Source organism: Pyrus communis, chromosome 14 (assembly GCF_041283825.1).
Source record: "Pyrus communis isolate YQ-2024b chromosome 14, ASM4128382v1, whole genome shotgun sequence".
In the NCBI taxonomy this organism is placed as follows: domain Eukaryota; kingdom Viridiplantae; phylum Streptophyta; class Magnoliopsida; order Rosales; family Rosaceae; genus Pyrus; species Pyrus communis.
Window position 1 is genome coordinate 22,276,447 of NC_142578.1, and position 16,038 is coordinate 22,292,484.

The 16,038-nt window shown below is 38.1% G+C and overlaps 1 protein-coding gene across 1 annotated transcript; it reads left to right on the forward strand.

Moving 5' to 3' along the window:
• The first annotated feature begins 8,752 nt into the window (after positions 1-8,752).
• Positions 8,753-15,951, forward strand: LOC137712886 (uncharacterized). Its single transcript, XM_068452069.2, has 8 exons — positions 8,753-9,302; positions 10,102-10,470; positions 10,584-10,843; positions 11,437-11,578; positions 11,765-12,136; positions 12,277-12,408; positions 13,036-13,164; positions 13,301-15,951. The coding sequence occupies exons 1-8, from the start codon at positions 9,177-9,179 to the stop codon at positions 15,566-15,568; spliced, it is 3,798 nt and encodes a 1,265-aa protein (XP_068308170.2). The 5' UTR covers positions 8,753-9,176; the 3' UTR covers positions 15,569-15,951.
• Positions 15,952-16,038: the final 87 nt, after the last annotated feature.

The following is a 16,038-nucleotide window of genomic DNA, read 5'->3' on the forward strand; positions in this document are numbered from 1 at the left end:
TATTGTGACAAATCTGTACTGGTAGCACTTGTGTGCTTGGCGATTGTGTGTTTGTGCTTGTGGTTGTCTACTAGGGGTTTACTCTTATTTGTTTGTCTATGCAAATTCACTACAGATCAATTTATTGGTCACTAGAGCTATGTACCAAATGACACCTTTATAAATGTTTGTGTTGATTAATGAAACACTACGCTATTGTTTCTTGTCAAAAAAATAAAATAAAATAAAATAAAATAAAATAAAACCTCTTTAATTGATGTGTGTTTCATATTGTTGACTACTTTTCGGGATATATCTCATATTTAATGACCACTTGATTATCTTTCTTCTAAAATGCTATTTACTTATGTAAACGTTTACACCAACATTTCTTCTAGAGAATTTGTATGAAATTTTCAGGGTTAACTCCATTGCTTATACTGTTTTTTAGAACAATAGGTAACATTAGTATCATTGACAACATAGGGCAGTGACATGCCCCACAATTAGGTTGGATAAGCCTAAAAGGGTTGTCAGGGGATGATTAGGTATGAAGTTAGCATATAGAACCACACAGCAAGCTACCCCACAAAACATACCTAAGCATGACTTAATTGAAATCGTCACATATATTAACTTTCATCAATTAACTCGTATTTGGGAATAATAATGTTATCCAAACATCAAACGTAAATCCAGGAACATAGGATATTGTTCACAAAGTAAACCAAATCTACTAGGGAGTTTGGCCAATGTGGCCTTCCATGTCAAAAATTCGCTCTTCAAAATGTGTTAGGTGGAGTAAAATTAGTATAATGGATTAACTACGGGAATGATACCCCTCAACAATATTGGTAGGAGCACAAACAAGTGTATAACCAATGATATATTCCATCAGAGCAGAAGTAGATTTTACAGGTTTTGGGAAGACTATCCATTATTCTTGAAGTTTTAGGTCTTAGGTGCCAAGGATCACGTTTCTAGCTGTGTTGTTAGCCCATAACACGCTTGATTATACCATATGTTGTGAAACAAGCTCAAAAGTGGTTGTAAGAGAGAGACGGACAGACCCGTACTTAGGTTTGGAAGGTTCTAGCTGAAGCTGGAGGTGTTGTTTGGTGCATCTCTGGCGAAGCAAAGTATGCTTTTGGTGCATCCCTACCAAAGCAGAGTACCACCATTCGGTAGACTCTAGTTGAAATTGAATCTTTACCATTCGGTGCATCCTAGCGGAATCACTGGGTACCTTTCTCTCACATTTGTGGTAGTAATCAGATCCGAGAATTTGGAAACTTCTGCTCTCTACACTGCTGCTGCAAGAGCAAGTTAGACATGGAAGGACAAGAAAAATCTTCTCCAGTCAAAATTCAATCGGCTATAAACTTCAAAATTTTACCTATTCATGGACATAAAGAATTTAATAATGTCTTTTTGCATGATTGAAACAGTCCGTAAAAGCGAGTCAAAGGGCCAGGGAATCCTTATTAGTGAGGTACTTCCATGTGTAATGCTTTAAGCAAAAGTCTTTGAATGAATATCATGGCGGAGGCTTATTGAGCTCTTCCAAACCATAGTTCGCTACAATTAATGGTTTCGTAGCTTTTTGTAATCAAGCAGAGTGTCACATTTGGTGTTCAGATAAAATAGTTTTTGTTCAAAACATCCAAGTCAGTGAAATGTAGTTTGACAAATCGCTAAATGGAGGAAACAATATTATGATTGGTGCTGTGGGAAATAAAATCTCCATAAGCACCAAAGTTAAAACATTTAGGTTCTAAGACATGGTTTGGTTTAAACTAATTAATCATGGAGAATTTTCGGGTCTCAACATGAGTGGTGTGTGTTAAGAAACTTTAGGTTTCTATGACACTTTTCTGAAACTTCAGGTTCATAATAACTGCAAAAAAGACAATATATAAAAGACATGTTGAAAAGCCTAGTGGGTAATGAATGCCCACATAGAAACTGAAGACATTGGGTAGTTTTTCAATGCCCATAAAATTAATCTTGACTTGGGAGGTGAAGGAAGTTATATTGTCAAAGATGTGTGCTTGGAGTTGCTCTATAAATAGAGCAGTCCGTATGTTTTCAATACAGAGCACAGAGAGAAAGAGAAAGAGAGGAAGATGAGAGGAGAGAATACATAGAGTTATCTTTGTACTCCTATTATTCCAAATTATAATGAAAGCATCACTGCTGCCCGAGGACGTACTCCAGTCACACTGATTGTAGAGGAACCTCGTAAATTTTGTGTCTTGTTTTATTTATTCTACTGCACACACACCGTCGATTATACAACACGTTATCAGCACGAGAAGCTCTCATGTCAGTGGAAAGCACAATGCCATAAATCCGGTGAAGCACTATCCACCTCTCACCTCCGTCATCTAAAATCTCACAGAATAAAAGGTATGTCCATTTTTCGTCTCTCCCACCGCGCCAGAAGCGCCCCACCGAATTCCGGTGAGAATTGAAATTTACGACCTGAAGTCGTCACAAGATGAGAAAACTTGTACTTGACAACTGGTTTCCAAAGATCCAGACGAATCTCATCAGACTTGGAAACCCAGATCACGTTGTTTTCGACGGATCTTGAGAACTCCCATGAATACTTGGTTGTTTGAGATGGTGATGGCAATAATGAATCCACACAGGCCTCCCTCTCTTGTGCCTCTGTCAACCCTACTGTCATCTATGTCTCTGTAGGGAGGTTCTTGTTTAACGATGTCATGTTCCCTGTGTCATGCAAGAACAACGCCAGTCTCTAGTAGCCTTTTGGATTGAATTGAATTTGGGCAACTTCCATAACTACCCAGCTGGCCCTGCGTTTCGAGACTGGCAGAGACAGAGAAGGAAGAAAAATAATAGAAAAGGGGGATTGATGGAATGGCAAGGCACATGTGAAGAAGAAAAAAAGGGATGTTGAATGCAACATAAGAAAAAAAAAAATATATATATATATATATAAGGATTTGAATGGTGCATGACACCATTTGGTCAACATAATATAAATGGTTTCTGTTGGTGCATGGCACCATGCTGCAGGAATAAGAAAAGTAACAATAATAAGGTTTGAATAAGTGCTGACAAAAGAAAGAAAAATAATAAATAAAAGGAGGTATGATACTTCTTGTTATTTATGTGAATTGGTGTTGGTTTAAAACCCTTTCACAAGTTTTATTTACTTTAAAGCAATTTATTTATCATGGACGGTTTTACCGCCTACTGTTTTAAGTTTTGATTTATGTGAATGGTGCTGAATTAAAACCCTTGTCACAAGCTATATTTACTTAAATGCAATTTATTCATTATGGTTGGAATTACCGCCTATTGCTTTAATTTATTTATTGTACTTTTTTTTGTTACGATGAGTACATACTGGACCCGAAGTTCCTTGATCAGATCAGAACCTGCAGTTTCTTGATCCTCATCATATAAAAATGATTGGACCTAAAGTTCCATCATACAAAAAGATCGGGCATGAAGTCCCTAGATCCTCAAGATCAGGACATGAAGTTCCTTGATAAGTACCTTAAGTTTGAAGAGCCAAAGTGCCTCAACTTAATTGTAATAAAAGCCATGAGAGTCTCAGTCTACATACTATTAAATAAGGACCAGAAGTTCCTTATGTCCATACTCAAAAATGGTTTAGTAGAAGCATTTATTAAGCGGATGAAATTGATTACTCGCGTTCTGCTGATGAAAATGAAATTGCCAAATTTTCTACATGGGACATGTCATTTTACATGATGCATTATTGATTTGGTTGAGACCTGTTGACAACCATCAATACTTCTTAGTACAACTCGTGTTTGGGAACCAGCCAAACATTATACATTTACGAGTTTTTGGTTGTGTTATCTATGTGCCTATTGCACTGCCACAACATACTGAAATGAAGCATCATTGCGGATTAGGCATTGATGTTGAACATCATCTATCATTCAATATTTAAAACCCTTGACTGGGGATATATTTACCGCGTGGTTTGCGGACAATCATTTTGATAAGACAATTTTCCCACCGTTAGGGGGAGAAAATAACTTCGTTTCAGAAGAACGATGAACAAATATCATTCTAGAAGAATGATGAGAAAAAAAAACCGTTCCAGAAGAACGAAGAGAATTTGTCTTATTTTGATTTATGAAGCAATCAATATACAAACGAAGTGAGAATAATTGAATGATGCAACGATATGCAAATCAAATGCCAGATGCATTTAATGATGAAACGAAAGTGATAAAATCACATATACTTGCTGCAAGTGTGCTTACAAGAATTAATGTCCCTGTTGGACAAAATAATATGGCAACAAATGATTTATCTGTTGCACGCCTGAAGCATGGCAGACCCTCAAACTCAAAAGGTTTAGTCCTTCAAAAGAAGAAGAATATGGCACTACTAAAACTATTGCATTCCCGAAGCATAACTGCCGCATGCTAGATGCATGACAGTTGCCGCAAGGATACTTGTCCCGAAAAGGTCAATCCGCGGACATGAGAATGTTGATGTCTCATGCATGAAGCATGATAGATGTATAGGTTCCAATGACTCAACTCCCGAAGTGGAGATTAAAATCCAAGCTCTATAATGCTCAAGAGGAGGTTATGATCTGCATTCTCTAAATTACTACTATCCTGGAAGAGATAGTGTAATGCCCTTGAAGAGGCAATGGATATCCCAAAAGAAATGAAAAGCTTTTATGCATGCGCATGCACATGAGAATATGAGATCACAGATTGATGATAACCAATGGTAATTTTGGTTTTTACAAGTAGCTACTAAATTCATCAATGGGCTGTGGTGATATTGAGTCCCATTCTTTTTCCATCAACAAAATTATGGGCCAAAATGGAGAAAGGCAATTCCATTACAATTTTGTAAGAACGTGGAAAAATAGACATATATACTTGGATACAATACAAATAACCAAAGGATGTTGAACCTAGAAGGTTACATATGGGCATTTGTAATACCATGAAATACATCCACATGATATGACACAAGGTTAGAAACGAGTTCGTAGAAATGGAGAATTATATACGAAGGGTTATGAGTCGCCCACATCATATCTCTATAAGTAAATCCCTCAAATATACATGGAAGCGAATTGCTTTGTATAAATTCTAAAGGAAAATGTGTCATGAAATGTAGAAAATCCCTGAAGGATTCAAATTGCTTGAAGAAAGCCCTGGAAGGGTAAATCATAAAATATGTACTCAATACCAATGGATGATATAAATTGCCTTAGTGAGTATTTTCATTATGGTATTGTTGCAACATACTAAAATCTCTTGCAAGAGTTGATGATATTAAATTGGGACTCCTGAAGAGTCAAGAAAGATTATAAAGTGTTGAGAGAAATATTGTCTCGAACTGCAGAATCGAACAATATGCCAACACGAATCTTATCCATGATGTTTATGACATTAAATAATCATATGGATTGAAGATTATGAGTTGAATACTCAAATGATTTAGACACTAAGAATGATCATTTATCTTCGCGAGGGTAAAGATAAATTGATATTTGGTCCAGAAGTACCACATCTTAGTAAAATATATGCTTTATTGTATTTAACACAATACACTGAATGAAATAAAGCTTATCTCCGAGAAATTACATACACATGAGTTAAAACAAACAAACAGAAGGGAACCTTCACAAAGGTTGCTCATGTGAAACCTCAGTACTCGGAAGTACCCCAAAAGGGGGAGACACCAGAAGTTAATTATTTGGAGTCTCAATACTTGGTGGAACTCCAGATAGCTGAGACAATTGATGTCTTTGGAATAAAGACTCGAAGCCCCGATTGTCATTTTGAGTCCGACCTTCGGATTCTAGTAGCTGGTCGAGCTTTCTTTTCATGCTCGTAGAGTAATTATTTGTAAGCATGTGTAACACTCTATTCTCATGCTTGAGCCCTCTAATCTGTTGTTTAAGACTTGCAACCTCAGCCATTAATGATTCAACTTGGTGAGTTCGAGCAAGTAGGCGCTGGCCCATATTGGATACAGAGCCCGCACATTGAACACTGAGAGCCAATGAGTCTTGAACGGCCGCCTCATCAGACCGGTTTGAAAAGATTTTGTTATCCTTTGGAGTGAGAAGATTCCTGGCTACCACTGTAGCAGTTATGTTATTCTTCATCACAGAGTCCCCAACTGTAAGAGGACCATTAGAAGATGAGAAGGACGGTCGACATATGTTATCCTGACGTTGCTCGTCTGTATCAATCTTGAGACTCAAATCTAAGCAAATGTTAGATGGGCAAGCCATTTTCAGAAATGATGAAGGAAGTCAGATAAAATCTCAGAAGTGCAAGAAAGGGAAATTTCTGCAGGCAACAATTTTCTGAGTGTTTCTGAACAAAATTGATATCTCTATAAAAGGAGGGGCAACATGACCACTTATTCAAAAATCGAAGAGACACCGATTTTCGAATTTCAAAAGTTGGATTTCCCTGCATGACATCTGTCAACATTTCTCAGACGCAATCTCAGCTCTTGGATATCACGTGCAACTTTGTCAAAGATCTCTGATAAAGTTGAAAACGCGTGAATCTTACTGTTCTAATTACACCACAGTTGCTGACAAGAGTAAAGGCAAAACACTACTAGCTGCTATTGGGAAATCCATATATATGTCAACCTCTGTCCTCCATGGCAAGGTAGAACTAAAAAATATCTAACTCTTCCTCATCTCCGAGAATGCATCTTTCACAAAGTATTTCAAAATACTCAGCTTTCTTCCTCTCCGAGAATACCTCTACAAACAAGTCACACAAGAGTAAGAGTATCTCATATCATCAGGGACGAGAGCAAGAGTATCTCATATCATGTAATCTCCCTGTCCTTTCCTTTGTCCTTGTTCTTACCTGCCAAAACAAGGACAGAGAAAGCAATATGTCGGAACCTCCACTCAAACTTTCGCTGCCACCAAGAAGTGATGGTCAGAGGACAAATACTACAAGAGAAGATGCCAAACCTGCATAAGGAAAATACCACTTCTGCAAGGGGAGCAAGTAAGGCAAGTGAAAATGATACATTGAAGCATGTGGAGACAACCACAACAAACACATGTCAGTTCATCCCCGACAAAGCCTAAGATCACTTGTCACATGAAGCTCCTCATGATCCAATTTCATTCAAGATCAAGTCTAGACGGCCTTTGAAGAAATCACAAGTTCGATTCAAGATCAAGTGTCCACCACCCTTGAATCAAATTCAGCTCCAGATAAAATAGGTAAATTCAGACATTTGGAGGAAGTCTAGCAGAAGGCCCTCCAACTCAGTTCAAGAACAAGTCCGTGGAAAGTTAACAACAAGTGAAAACCTCATTCGGCAACTATCACTGCTAAAAGACTAAAGCAGCAGGATCAATGATCAGCCTAAATAATTTGAAATCAGGGGGAGATACTCATCAAGGGGGAGCATCCAAAAATAGATCAAGATCTTAACGAGACAACTCATGTTGATATGTGAGCATCCAAGGGGGAGTGTTGAAAAGTCTAGTGGGTAATGAATGCCCACATAGAAACTGAAGACATTGGGTAGTTTTTCAATGCCCATAAAATTAATCTTGACTTGGGAGGTGAAGGAAGTTATATTGTCAAAGATGTGTGCTTGGAGTTGCTCTATAAATAGAGCACTCTGTATGTTTTCAATACAGAGCACAGAGAGAAAGAGAAAGAGAGGAAGAGAAAGAGAGGAAGAGAAGAGGAGAGAATACATAGAGTTATCTTGGTACTCCTATTATTCCAAATTATAATGAAAGCATCACTGCTGTCCGAGGACGTACTCCAGTCACACTGACTGTAGAGGAACCTCGTAAATTTTGTGTCTTGTTTTATTTATTCTACTGCACACACACCGTCGATTATATAACAAGACATAATATATAAAGCAATTGAAAACAAATATAATGATAGTGGGTAGCTTCGAACGCTTTGTGTGAAAGTTTTAGAGAACGACCCCAAAAATATGTAGCTTTATGTAAAAAAAAAAAATATTATTTTGATCGGTTGGGCTGCAGGCTAGCGAGAGAGAAGTGGGGTTTGTAGAACCCAGGCCCAATATTCGTATTTTCTTATAGAAAAGATAACAAAGAAAAGCAAACATTAATTGATTACATATTAGTTCTAGGTGCGTATCCTTGCTAAATAAACCCACCCTATATGAATTTCATGTACAAAAAGGAATAGAAATACTAAACTACTTGAATTCAAGTTATTAATCGTAATTGTTTCCAATCAAGTTTTGAATCACATTATTTATAAGAAAATATCAAAGAACGGCGGGAATAGTAACTAATTAGCTACTCTTTTTTGGCGCGTGTTCCCGCTAAATAAACTTATCATGTATGTATTTATATTTGAAAAGAATAGAAACACTAGAATATTGGGGGGCAATCAAACTCAACTTATTCATTGTAATTGCTTCCAATCAATTTCTGATTCGGGTTTTCTTATAAAGTTATACAAAGAAGAGCGAAAACAGTAACTGATTACCTACGGATTATTAGCGCAAATTTTCGCTATATAAACCCGCCCTATATGTAATACTATACAAATATTGTCCAATTATGAAAATTAAATACCTAAAGCAGAAAAAAATCGAACTATATTATATCTTCTCCAAAAAAAAAAAATGTATATAAATTTATTCACAGATGATTGAAAAGAAAGTATCAAATTATGAAATTATTTTACCTTGGAATTTTAATCCTGTTAATTTGTAACGTAAAACAGTATTTCCCTCTCTCTCTTTCTCTGGCTCATTTCGTTTTAACCGCGCCTCTCGTAGAGGTAACCAAGTTACCATTACCAAAGCCTTCCCTTGTCCCTCTCCTCTCTCTCCAAATATATACGCAGCACCAAATCTCATCGTCCTCAACCAAAACCCCCATTGCATCCCCCTTTCTCTCTGAATCCTTTGTCACTTCTCACCCCTGCAATCCAATCCAATCCAATTCAATTCAATTCAACCCACCATCCCAATCCGATTCACCTCCGACGCAATTCATTTCGATCCGAGAACCGTCCACTCCTCGATCTATAATCCCCAGATTAATTGTCGTTTGTTTTATTCATTAAATGCTTGATTTTTAATCGGATTGGATCCGAATCGGACGGCGAACGCTTGCCTGGGATGGGAAGAGCCGGTGAATGAGAATTCTATGAGTGCTTGAACCAAATATGCCCGGTTTAGCTCAGAGAAATGACCAATTCAGTAATGGGTTGTCGCCCATTTACTCACTATCTTCGCCCAACGGATTTTGGTCCAAGCATCGTGACGATGTTAGCTACAATCAGCTCCAGAGGGTACTCTATTTTTTTTAATTTATTCGATTTTTTCTTTAAATTTGGGTTGAGATTAATTTGGATTACTTTTCATATTGTGTTTGATCAACGAATTAAATGGGTGTTTTGCGTTTGAATTGGATCTTGTACTATTTGTACTTGTTTGATTGTTCATTGGGGGGGGCTGATTTTCGTCGGAATATCGGTGTTTTGTTAATGAGATCCACTTTACTTGTTTGTGTGTGTATATGTCCGTAGTGAGAATATAATCTTGTAATTATGTAATTGAGTTAATAATTGCGTAATGTGTACCGTTATTGGAGAATGTTTCTCATTATGTTTTTGTTTCCAAATGGCTCTTCACATGCGTGGTAACGGAAGAAAAGTATGTACAAAAGAAAGAAATTTTATGTTTTTGTATTATCCAGGCGCGATATCTGAATGAAGCTGTCTGGTTATACCAAGTTTAGTGCACCTTTATTGCTTAGTTTATAGTAAGTTAGTAACGCTTACAGGCTTGGACATAGAACGTATTCACAGACTTACACATGTAGACTCTTTCATCGACGCAAGCACGTTGCAGGTAGAAAAGTTGCATCCATTGTTTCTTGATCAATGATATCATTTCCCAGTTACTGATCCTAAAACTGTGGTTGGTTTGATGGTGTTTGCAGTTGGGATTGAATAAGAAGTTCCTTGTAGTAATACGTATTTGGGAATTTATGGATTGTATAATAACCTATAATTATTCGGTTTCTTTTTTTTACACTCATTGGTGTCTGACAAGTCTCATATGAAGTTCTATATACCTTTGATGTAGTTTTGGAGTGATCTATCACCACAAGCTCGACAGAAGCTTCTCAGGATTGACAAGCAAACCCTTTTCGAACAAGCTCGGAAGAACATGTACTGCTCTAGATGCAATGGGTTACTGCTTGAAGGTTTTTTTCAGATTGTCATGTATGGCAAGTCTTTGAAGCAGGAGGGAACATGCGAGCAACTATCCTGCAACAGGTCAAGGGCCTCCAAAAATCAAAACGATGGTGGATCAAGTATTACTAATGGGTGCCATGACGAAATACCAGATCCATCTGTCCATCCTTGGGGTGGTCTAACCATAACGCGTGAGGGGTCGTTGACGCTGATTGATTGCTATTTGTATTGTAAGTCTCTCAAGGGACTTCAAAATGTAAGTTATAATTTTATTATTTCATGACTTTGGTGTACAAGCCAATTTCATTCTAGTAGCTGATTTTCCTTTTCTTTTTTTTTTTTTTTTTTTTTTTTTTTTTTTTGAATTAGGTATTTGACAGTGCACGTGCAAGAGAACGAGAACGTGAGTTGCTTTATCCTGATGCATGTGGCGGGGGAGGTCGGGGTTGGATAAGCCAAGGAATGGCAAGTTATGGCAGAGGACATGGAACAAGAGAAACTTGTGCATTGCACACTGCTAGGCTTTCTTGCGATACATTGGTTGATTTCTGGTCAGCACTTGGAGAAGAAACTCGACAGTCCCTTCTTAGGATGAAGGAAGAGGATTTTATTGAGAGGCTCATGTACAGGTGTTTAGCTATTCATGTATCCCTTTCTCAAGAGATTCAATATAAAATAGTGGAAGTGATGTATTTCTTCTTTCTGGTTGAGAGAAGCGCTGTATGTTTAGTTATGGTTTGTGGAGGAAGTTTTGGTTATTAGAACTGCAAGATTAGTAATGATATTGAGGATGTTCAGCCTGGTGAAGCTAATAGGGAAGAGAAAAGTAGGTTCACTTGGTACAATAGCTGCCCATCATTAGCCGACACATCCTTGAAGGCTTTACATAGGCCTGAAACATACTCTTTTCTTTGAATTACATTTGAATTTGGGTTCATGCGCATAGTAACTATTATGACGGTATTTGAAAATCCTCACCAAAACATATGTGCAGGTGAATAAAAAGTAATAGCGTGAAAGATTAATCTACCAGTGGCTTTTCATGTTGCAACATCTGGCCATTTTGTATATAGCATGCAGTTATACGTTATTTGGTCCTCTAAAATTGCCTAGTCAAGAGTTATGTTTGCAGCAATTACTTCCTTAAGTTTGGATATCCTAAAAGTCGTCATCGTTTACTTTTATTCTGGGTTGTCTTAAGATTTTGATGTTCCCGTCACAGGTTTGATAGCAAGAGATTTTGCAGAGATTGCAGAAGGAATGTGATTCGTGAGTTCAAGGAGCTAAAGGAGCTGAAGCGCTTGAGGAGGGAACCTCGCTGCACTAATTGGTTTTGTGTTGCAGACACCGCATTTCAGTATGAGGTGTGGCCTCATATGTTTCTTTAATTTTGTTCTTTTCTCTGATTTTTGTTGTGATTTTTGTGTTCTCCAAGTTTTTCAAGAGCAGACTAGTGAGAGAAGTAATTTTTGATAGTTGAACCACTTTAATTTTTGATAAGTACGGATGATGTGACTGGCATTTTGATCTCTTTTTTGCTGTCATTACAGGTATCTGATGCCACAGTACAAGCTGATTGGCGCCATACTTTTGCTGACACTGTTGGTACATACCATCATTTTGAGTGGGCAGTTGGAACAGGCGAGGGAAAATCAGACATTCTGGAATTTGAAAATGTTGGCATGAATGGGAGTGTGAAGGTCAATGGTCTAGATCTTGGTGGTTTAAGTGCATGCTACATTACCCTGAGGGCTTGGAAACTAGATGGCCGTTGCACCGAGCTTTCTGTAAAAGCTCATGCATTGAAGGGTCAAGAATGTGTTCACTGTAGGCTTATTGTCGGAGACGGCTATGTAACAATCACAAGAGGAGAAAGTATTAGAAGATTTTTTGAGCATGCTGAAGAGGCAGAGGAAGAAGAGGTAGTTAAGATCCCTAAAGGCTTAGTGTTATTATTTATGTTCGCAGTTCTCCAGAGGCAGTTGAGATTTATATTTTATCTTACGGGGTTAGACCTAAAGAAGTGTTCTAAAGAAGTGTTGTTATTTAATGTGTTTTTCAGGATGATGATTCCATGGACAAAGATGGAAATGAACTGGATGGAGAATGCTCCCGTCCGCAAAAACATGCGAAGAGTCCTGAACTTGCTCGAGAATTTCTACTAGATGCTGCAACTGTTATTTTCAAGGAACAGGCATGTTCAGTCTGCTGATGTTGTGTTACGTTTATCGTTGTTCATTATATAAACTCAGCTCCTTTGTTTGTTTACCTGTGTTAACATAAATGAAGATCCTTCATATACCATATTGTATTCTTAAACCTCAGTTAGGTAGTATACAATTCAGTCTATAAGACATCTGGGTGCAATGTGGAAAGTAAGAGAGATAAATTATATTTTCTATGCTAGGAATGATGTCAAATAGTGGTGTTGTCAATGGTGCCTAGGGAATGCAATCACAATAGTTCGGTATTGTTACTTTTTAAACCTTTTTATTTAACTATTGAGGAAATGGTATTTAAAAGTTGCTTTTTCCTTGGAGAAACTACGGTGAGGAGAGGGTTAAAGATTCAATGTTAGGTTGTAGTCTTAGCCAAAATGAGGAAAAAAAGCAAAAGAAAATGAGTGTGGCTGCATGTTGCACACAATGTCTTCATAGCAGAGATGCTTAGATTTTTGGAGTTCGGAGTTATGTTGGCATGATGCTGTAAAACTACTCACTATGTGTGTGTGCTTGCATTGCTGGCAGATTTCTTAGTATGCATGTTGTGTGTGACTGTAATATACGTATTCTGTGTCTGATTGTGAATGCCAATCTTTCAGGTGGAAAAAGCATTTAGAGAAGGAACAGCTCGTCAAAATGCACATAGCATCTTTGTTTGTCTTGCACTAAAACTGCTGGAAGAGCGAGTTCATGTTGCCTGCAAAGATATAATTACTCTTGAAAAGCAGGTCTTAAATCTTGTTACATTTCGGGCTGTAAAAACCTTGTTATATATTCAAAGATAACATACTGGGTAGAAAAATGAGGAGCCATTTTGCGTTTTAGGAGAAACACTTCTGATGACTTTGCACCTTTTCTCTACAGATGAAGCTTCTAGAAGAGGAAGAAAAAGAAAAGCGTGAAGAAGAAGAGCGCAAAGAGAGGAGAAGAACAAAAGAAAGAGAGAAAAAGTTGCGAAGAAAGGAGAGGTTGAAAGGGAAAGAAAAAGACAAAGATATGGAATGTTCTGAAGTAAATGAAATTCCTGCTCTTGATGTTGTCTCAAAGGAAGAATCATCACTACATGCTGATGAGGAGCCTAATAGTTCCATTAGCTGCAAGGATTCAGTTATTGAAGCTGATGATCAGATTCTATCTAGGCCTGGATCTCCTGAGACACGTGATGAACAGTTCCAAAAAGATTTTATCATTTCAAAAAGTGAAGACCACTGTTATGATAGTCCTGATGGTGAAATCACCAATGGAAGAGGTGATAGTGGTTCTTTTACAGTTGAGCAATCAAAGTTTTCACGACGGAGATTAAAATATAGGAGAGAAGCTCAACTAGATGCATCTTTGAAGTGGTCTGACCGACGCAGATATGCTGCTGTTTCAGACAGTGCTTCTGTGGTTAGTAGATCTGAGTCGAGATGTAATGCTGATAATTTTGAGACTCCATCAAGGGTCATCAATGGATCAAATAGGCAATTAAGAGTGACTGGCCCGAAGTCCAATGGTCGACATAGTGGTCCTAAGTTTACTGAGAAGTTTCTCTCCCCAAGTAACAGGATGAGTGACAGATACGACTTCAATTCTTGCAGCTGTAACAAAAACACTGAATATAGAGCAAAGGTAGAGCCCCATGTTTCTGCTGCCGGATTGGGATGGGATACTAAAACTGCAAGTAAGGCAGAATCTGCATTAGATATGTCCAAGCAATTCTATCGTGGTAACAGGTATAACCAAGTAGGAGACTTGCGTGATAGTTGTGTAAGACCCAAAAGCAAAGTCAATTATGGGGACAATCCTAGTAGAGATTTGGTTCATCCCAAGAAAATTTGGGAGCCCATGTATCCTAGAAGTAACTCAGACTCCGATGTTACCTTGAGGTCATCTGCTTTCAAGGATGAAGATAAAATCGTGAAGTCACCTGGTGATATAGGTACACGTGAAGATCGGGTAGATGCAGGTGAGATTGATGAGGATAATAACTTGAAGGAATCAAGAAAATCCAGCACAGGAATGGATGTCAACTGTCAGAGTGGATTTCATGCAGGAGCACAGGATTCTTGCAACTCAACAAAAGCCACTTATGAGGAGATTGGATTATGCCCTATCGGTTCTGTACTTAATTCCATTGACTCTACATCAAATGGAACTTCTGACCCCACTGTCAGCAGTACTTCTAATTCCGATAACTGCTCGTCATGCCTAAGTGAGGGAGATAGCAATACAACCTCGTCAAATCATGGACATCAGGAATCTTCATCCACATCAGATTCAGAAGATGCCAGCCAGCAATCAGGAGGAAAGGAAACTTCTATATTCATTCCAAATGGTTTCCGAGACCATGAAGTTGGTATGGAGAATAATCAGAGTGCAAAAGGAGAGTCTATCGAAAGCAGGACACCGATTGGTCCTTCACTGAGTGGAGCAGGGAGTAACATTTTTGGGAATCCATCAACAAAAATTGCTCAGAGTTTTGATAATGGTTTGTCTGCTGTTAATGTGGGTTCACAGCATCATGGCATGCTTCCTCCGATGCATAACCAAAATGTACAGTTTCCTGTGTTTCAAGGTCCTTCAACAATGGGTTACTTTCACCAAAGTCCAGTTTCATGGCCTGCTGCTCCAGCAAATGGAATGCTAACATTTCCGAACCATTACTTATATGCTGGTCCTCTTGGGTATGGTATAAATGGAAATTCAGGCTTCTGCATGCAGTATCCTGTGCAGCACGTACCTCCCTTGTTTACCCCTGGCCCCGTTCCAATTTATCAGCCAGTCATCAACAGAGAGGAGCACGCTCAGATATCTACCCCGTGTATGCAAGACTATCCTAAAGAAGCTAGTACAGAGAGTGTGGATCCATCTGGAGCGCATTCAAGGCAAGCACCACCAACTGGAGAAAGAGCGCACGATGATAATTCTGGAAAATTGCATACGAACAATGATGGCTTTTCCTTATTCCATTATGGTGGCCCTGTTGCTAATCCACCAGGATATATGCCTTCGAAAGAACAGACCGTTACGGATTCTCCCTTAAAATGTTCGGATCATGTTGAGAATGATCAGGCGTGTTACAAGGAGGCTACCATTGAAGAATACAACCTGTTTGCAGCAAGTAATGGCATAAGGTTTCAATTCTTCTGAGGTAAGAAGGTGTGATGCGGCTGTTGAGGAATATGCAGTCCCTATCTTCTTATATCGAGATGAAGGTTTGTGGTACTTGGTACTCAATAATCTTCCTTTGAAAAATTCCAATTTTTAGCTCAATAGTTTTCCGTTTTTCGATTTGCCCCATTGATTTTTGTTTTTCCTATAGTAGAGAGAAAAAGGTTGGGAGAGTGCTACAATGTTTGAAGAGTTTTCTTTTTCGTTTTTTTTTAATTAATGAAGAATTTGTTGGTATGGAAGTTTACTCCTGTATTTTAGAGCTTGTTTTAGGATTTTGAACCTCCTAAAGCATTTTATTAAAAGAATTTTCTGGGATGATGAAAATAATGGAGCTTATATGATGAGGAATTTATGTGTTATGGCTTGAGTGCACATCCTTTGAGTTTTCCCATCAAATTTTGATGGCTTGAAATTTTGTTTACCATCTGTGACTCAATAAATCTTCC

Excerpts from the sequence above, each read along its gene's own strand:
- LOC137712886 (XM_068452069.2), top strand. The coding sequence starts at position 9,177 with ATGCCCGGTTTAGCTCAGAGAAATGACCAATTCAGTAATGGGTTGTCG. Across the intron at positions 12,137-12,276 it reads AAGAGGCAGAGGAAGAAGAG|GATGATGATTCCATGGACAA; the intron begins GTAGTTAAGATC and ends TGTGTTTTTCAG. Across the intron at positions 12,409-13,035 it reads CTGTTATTTTCAAGGAACAG|GTGGAAAAAGCATTTAGAGA; the intron begins GCATGTTCAGTC and ends CCAATCTTTCAG.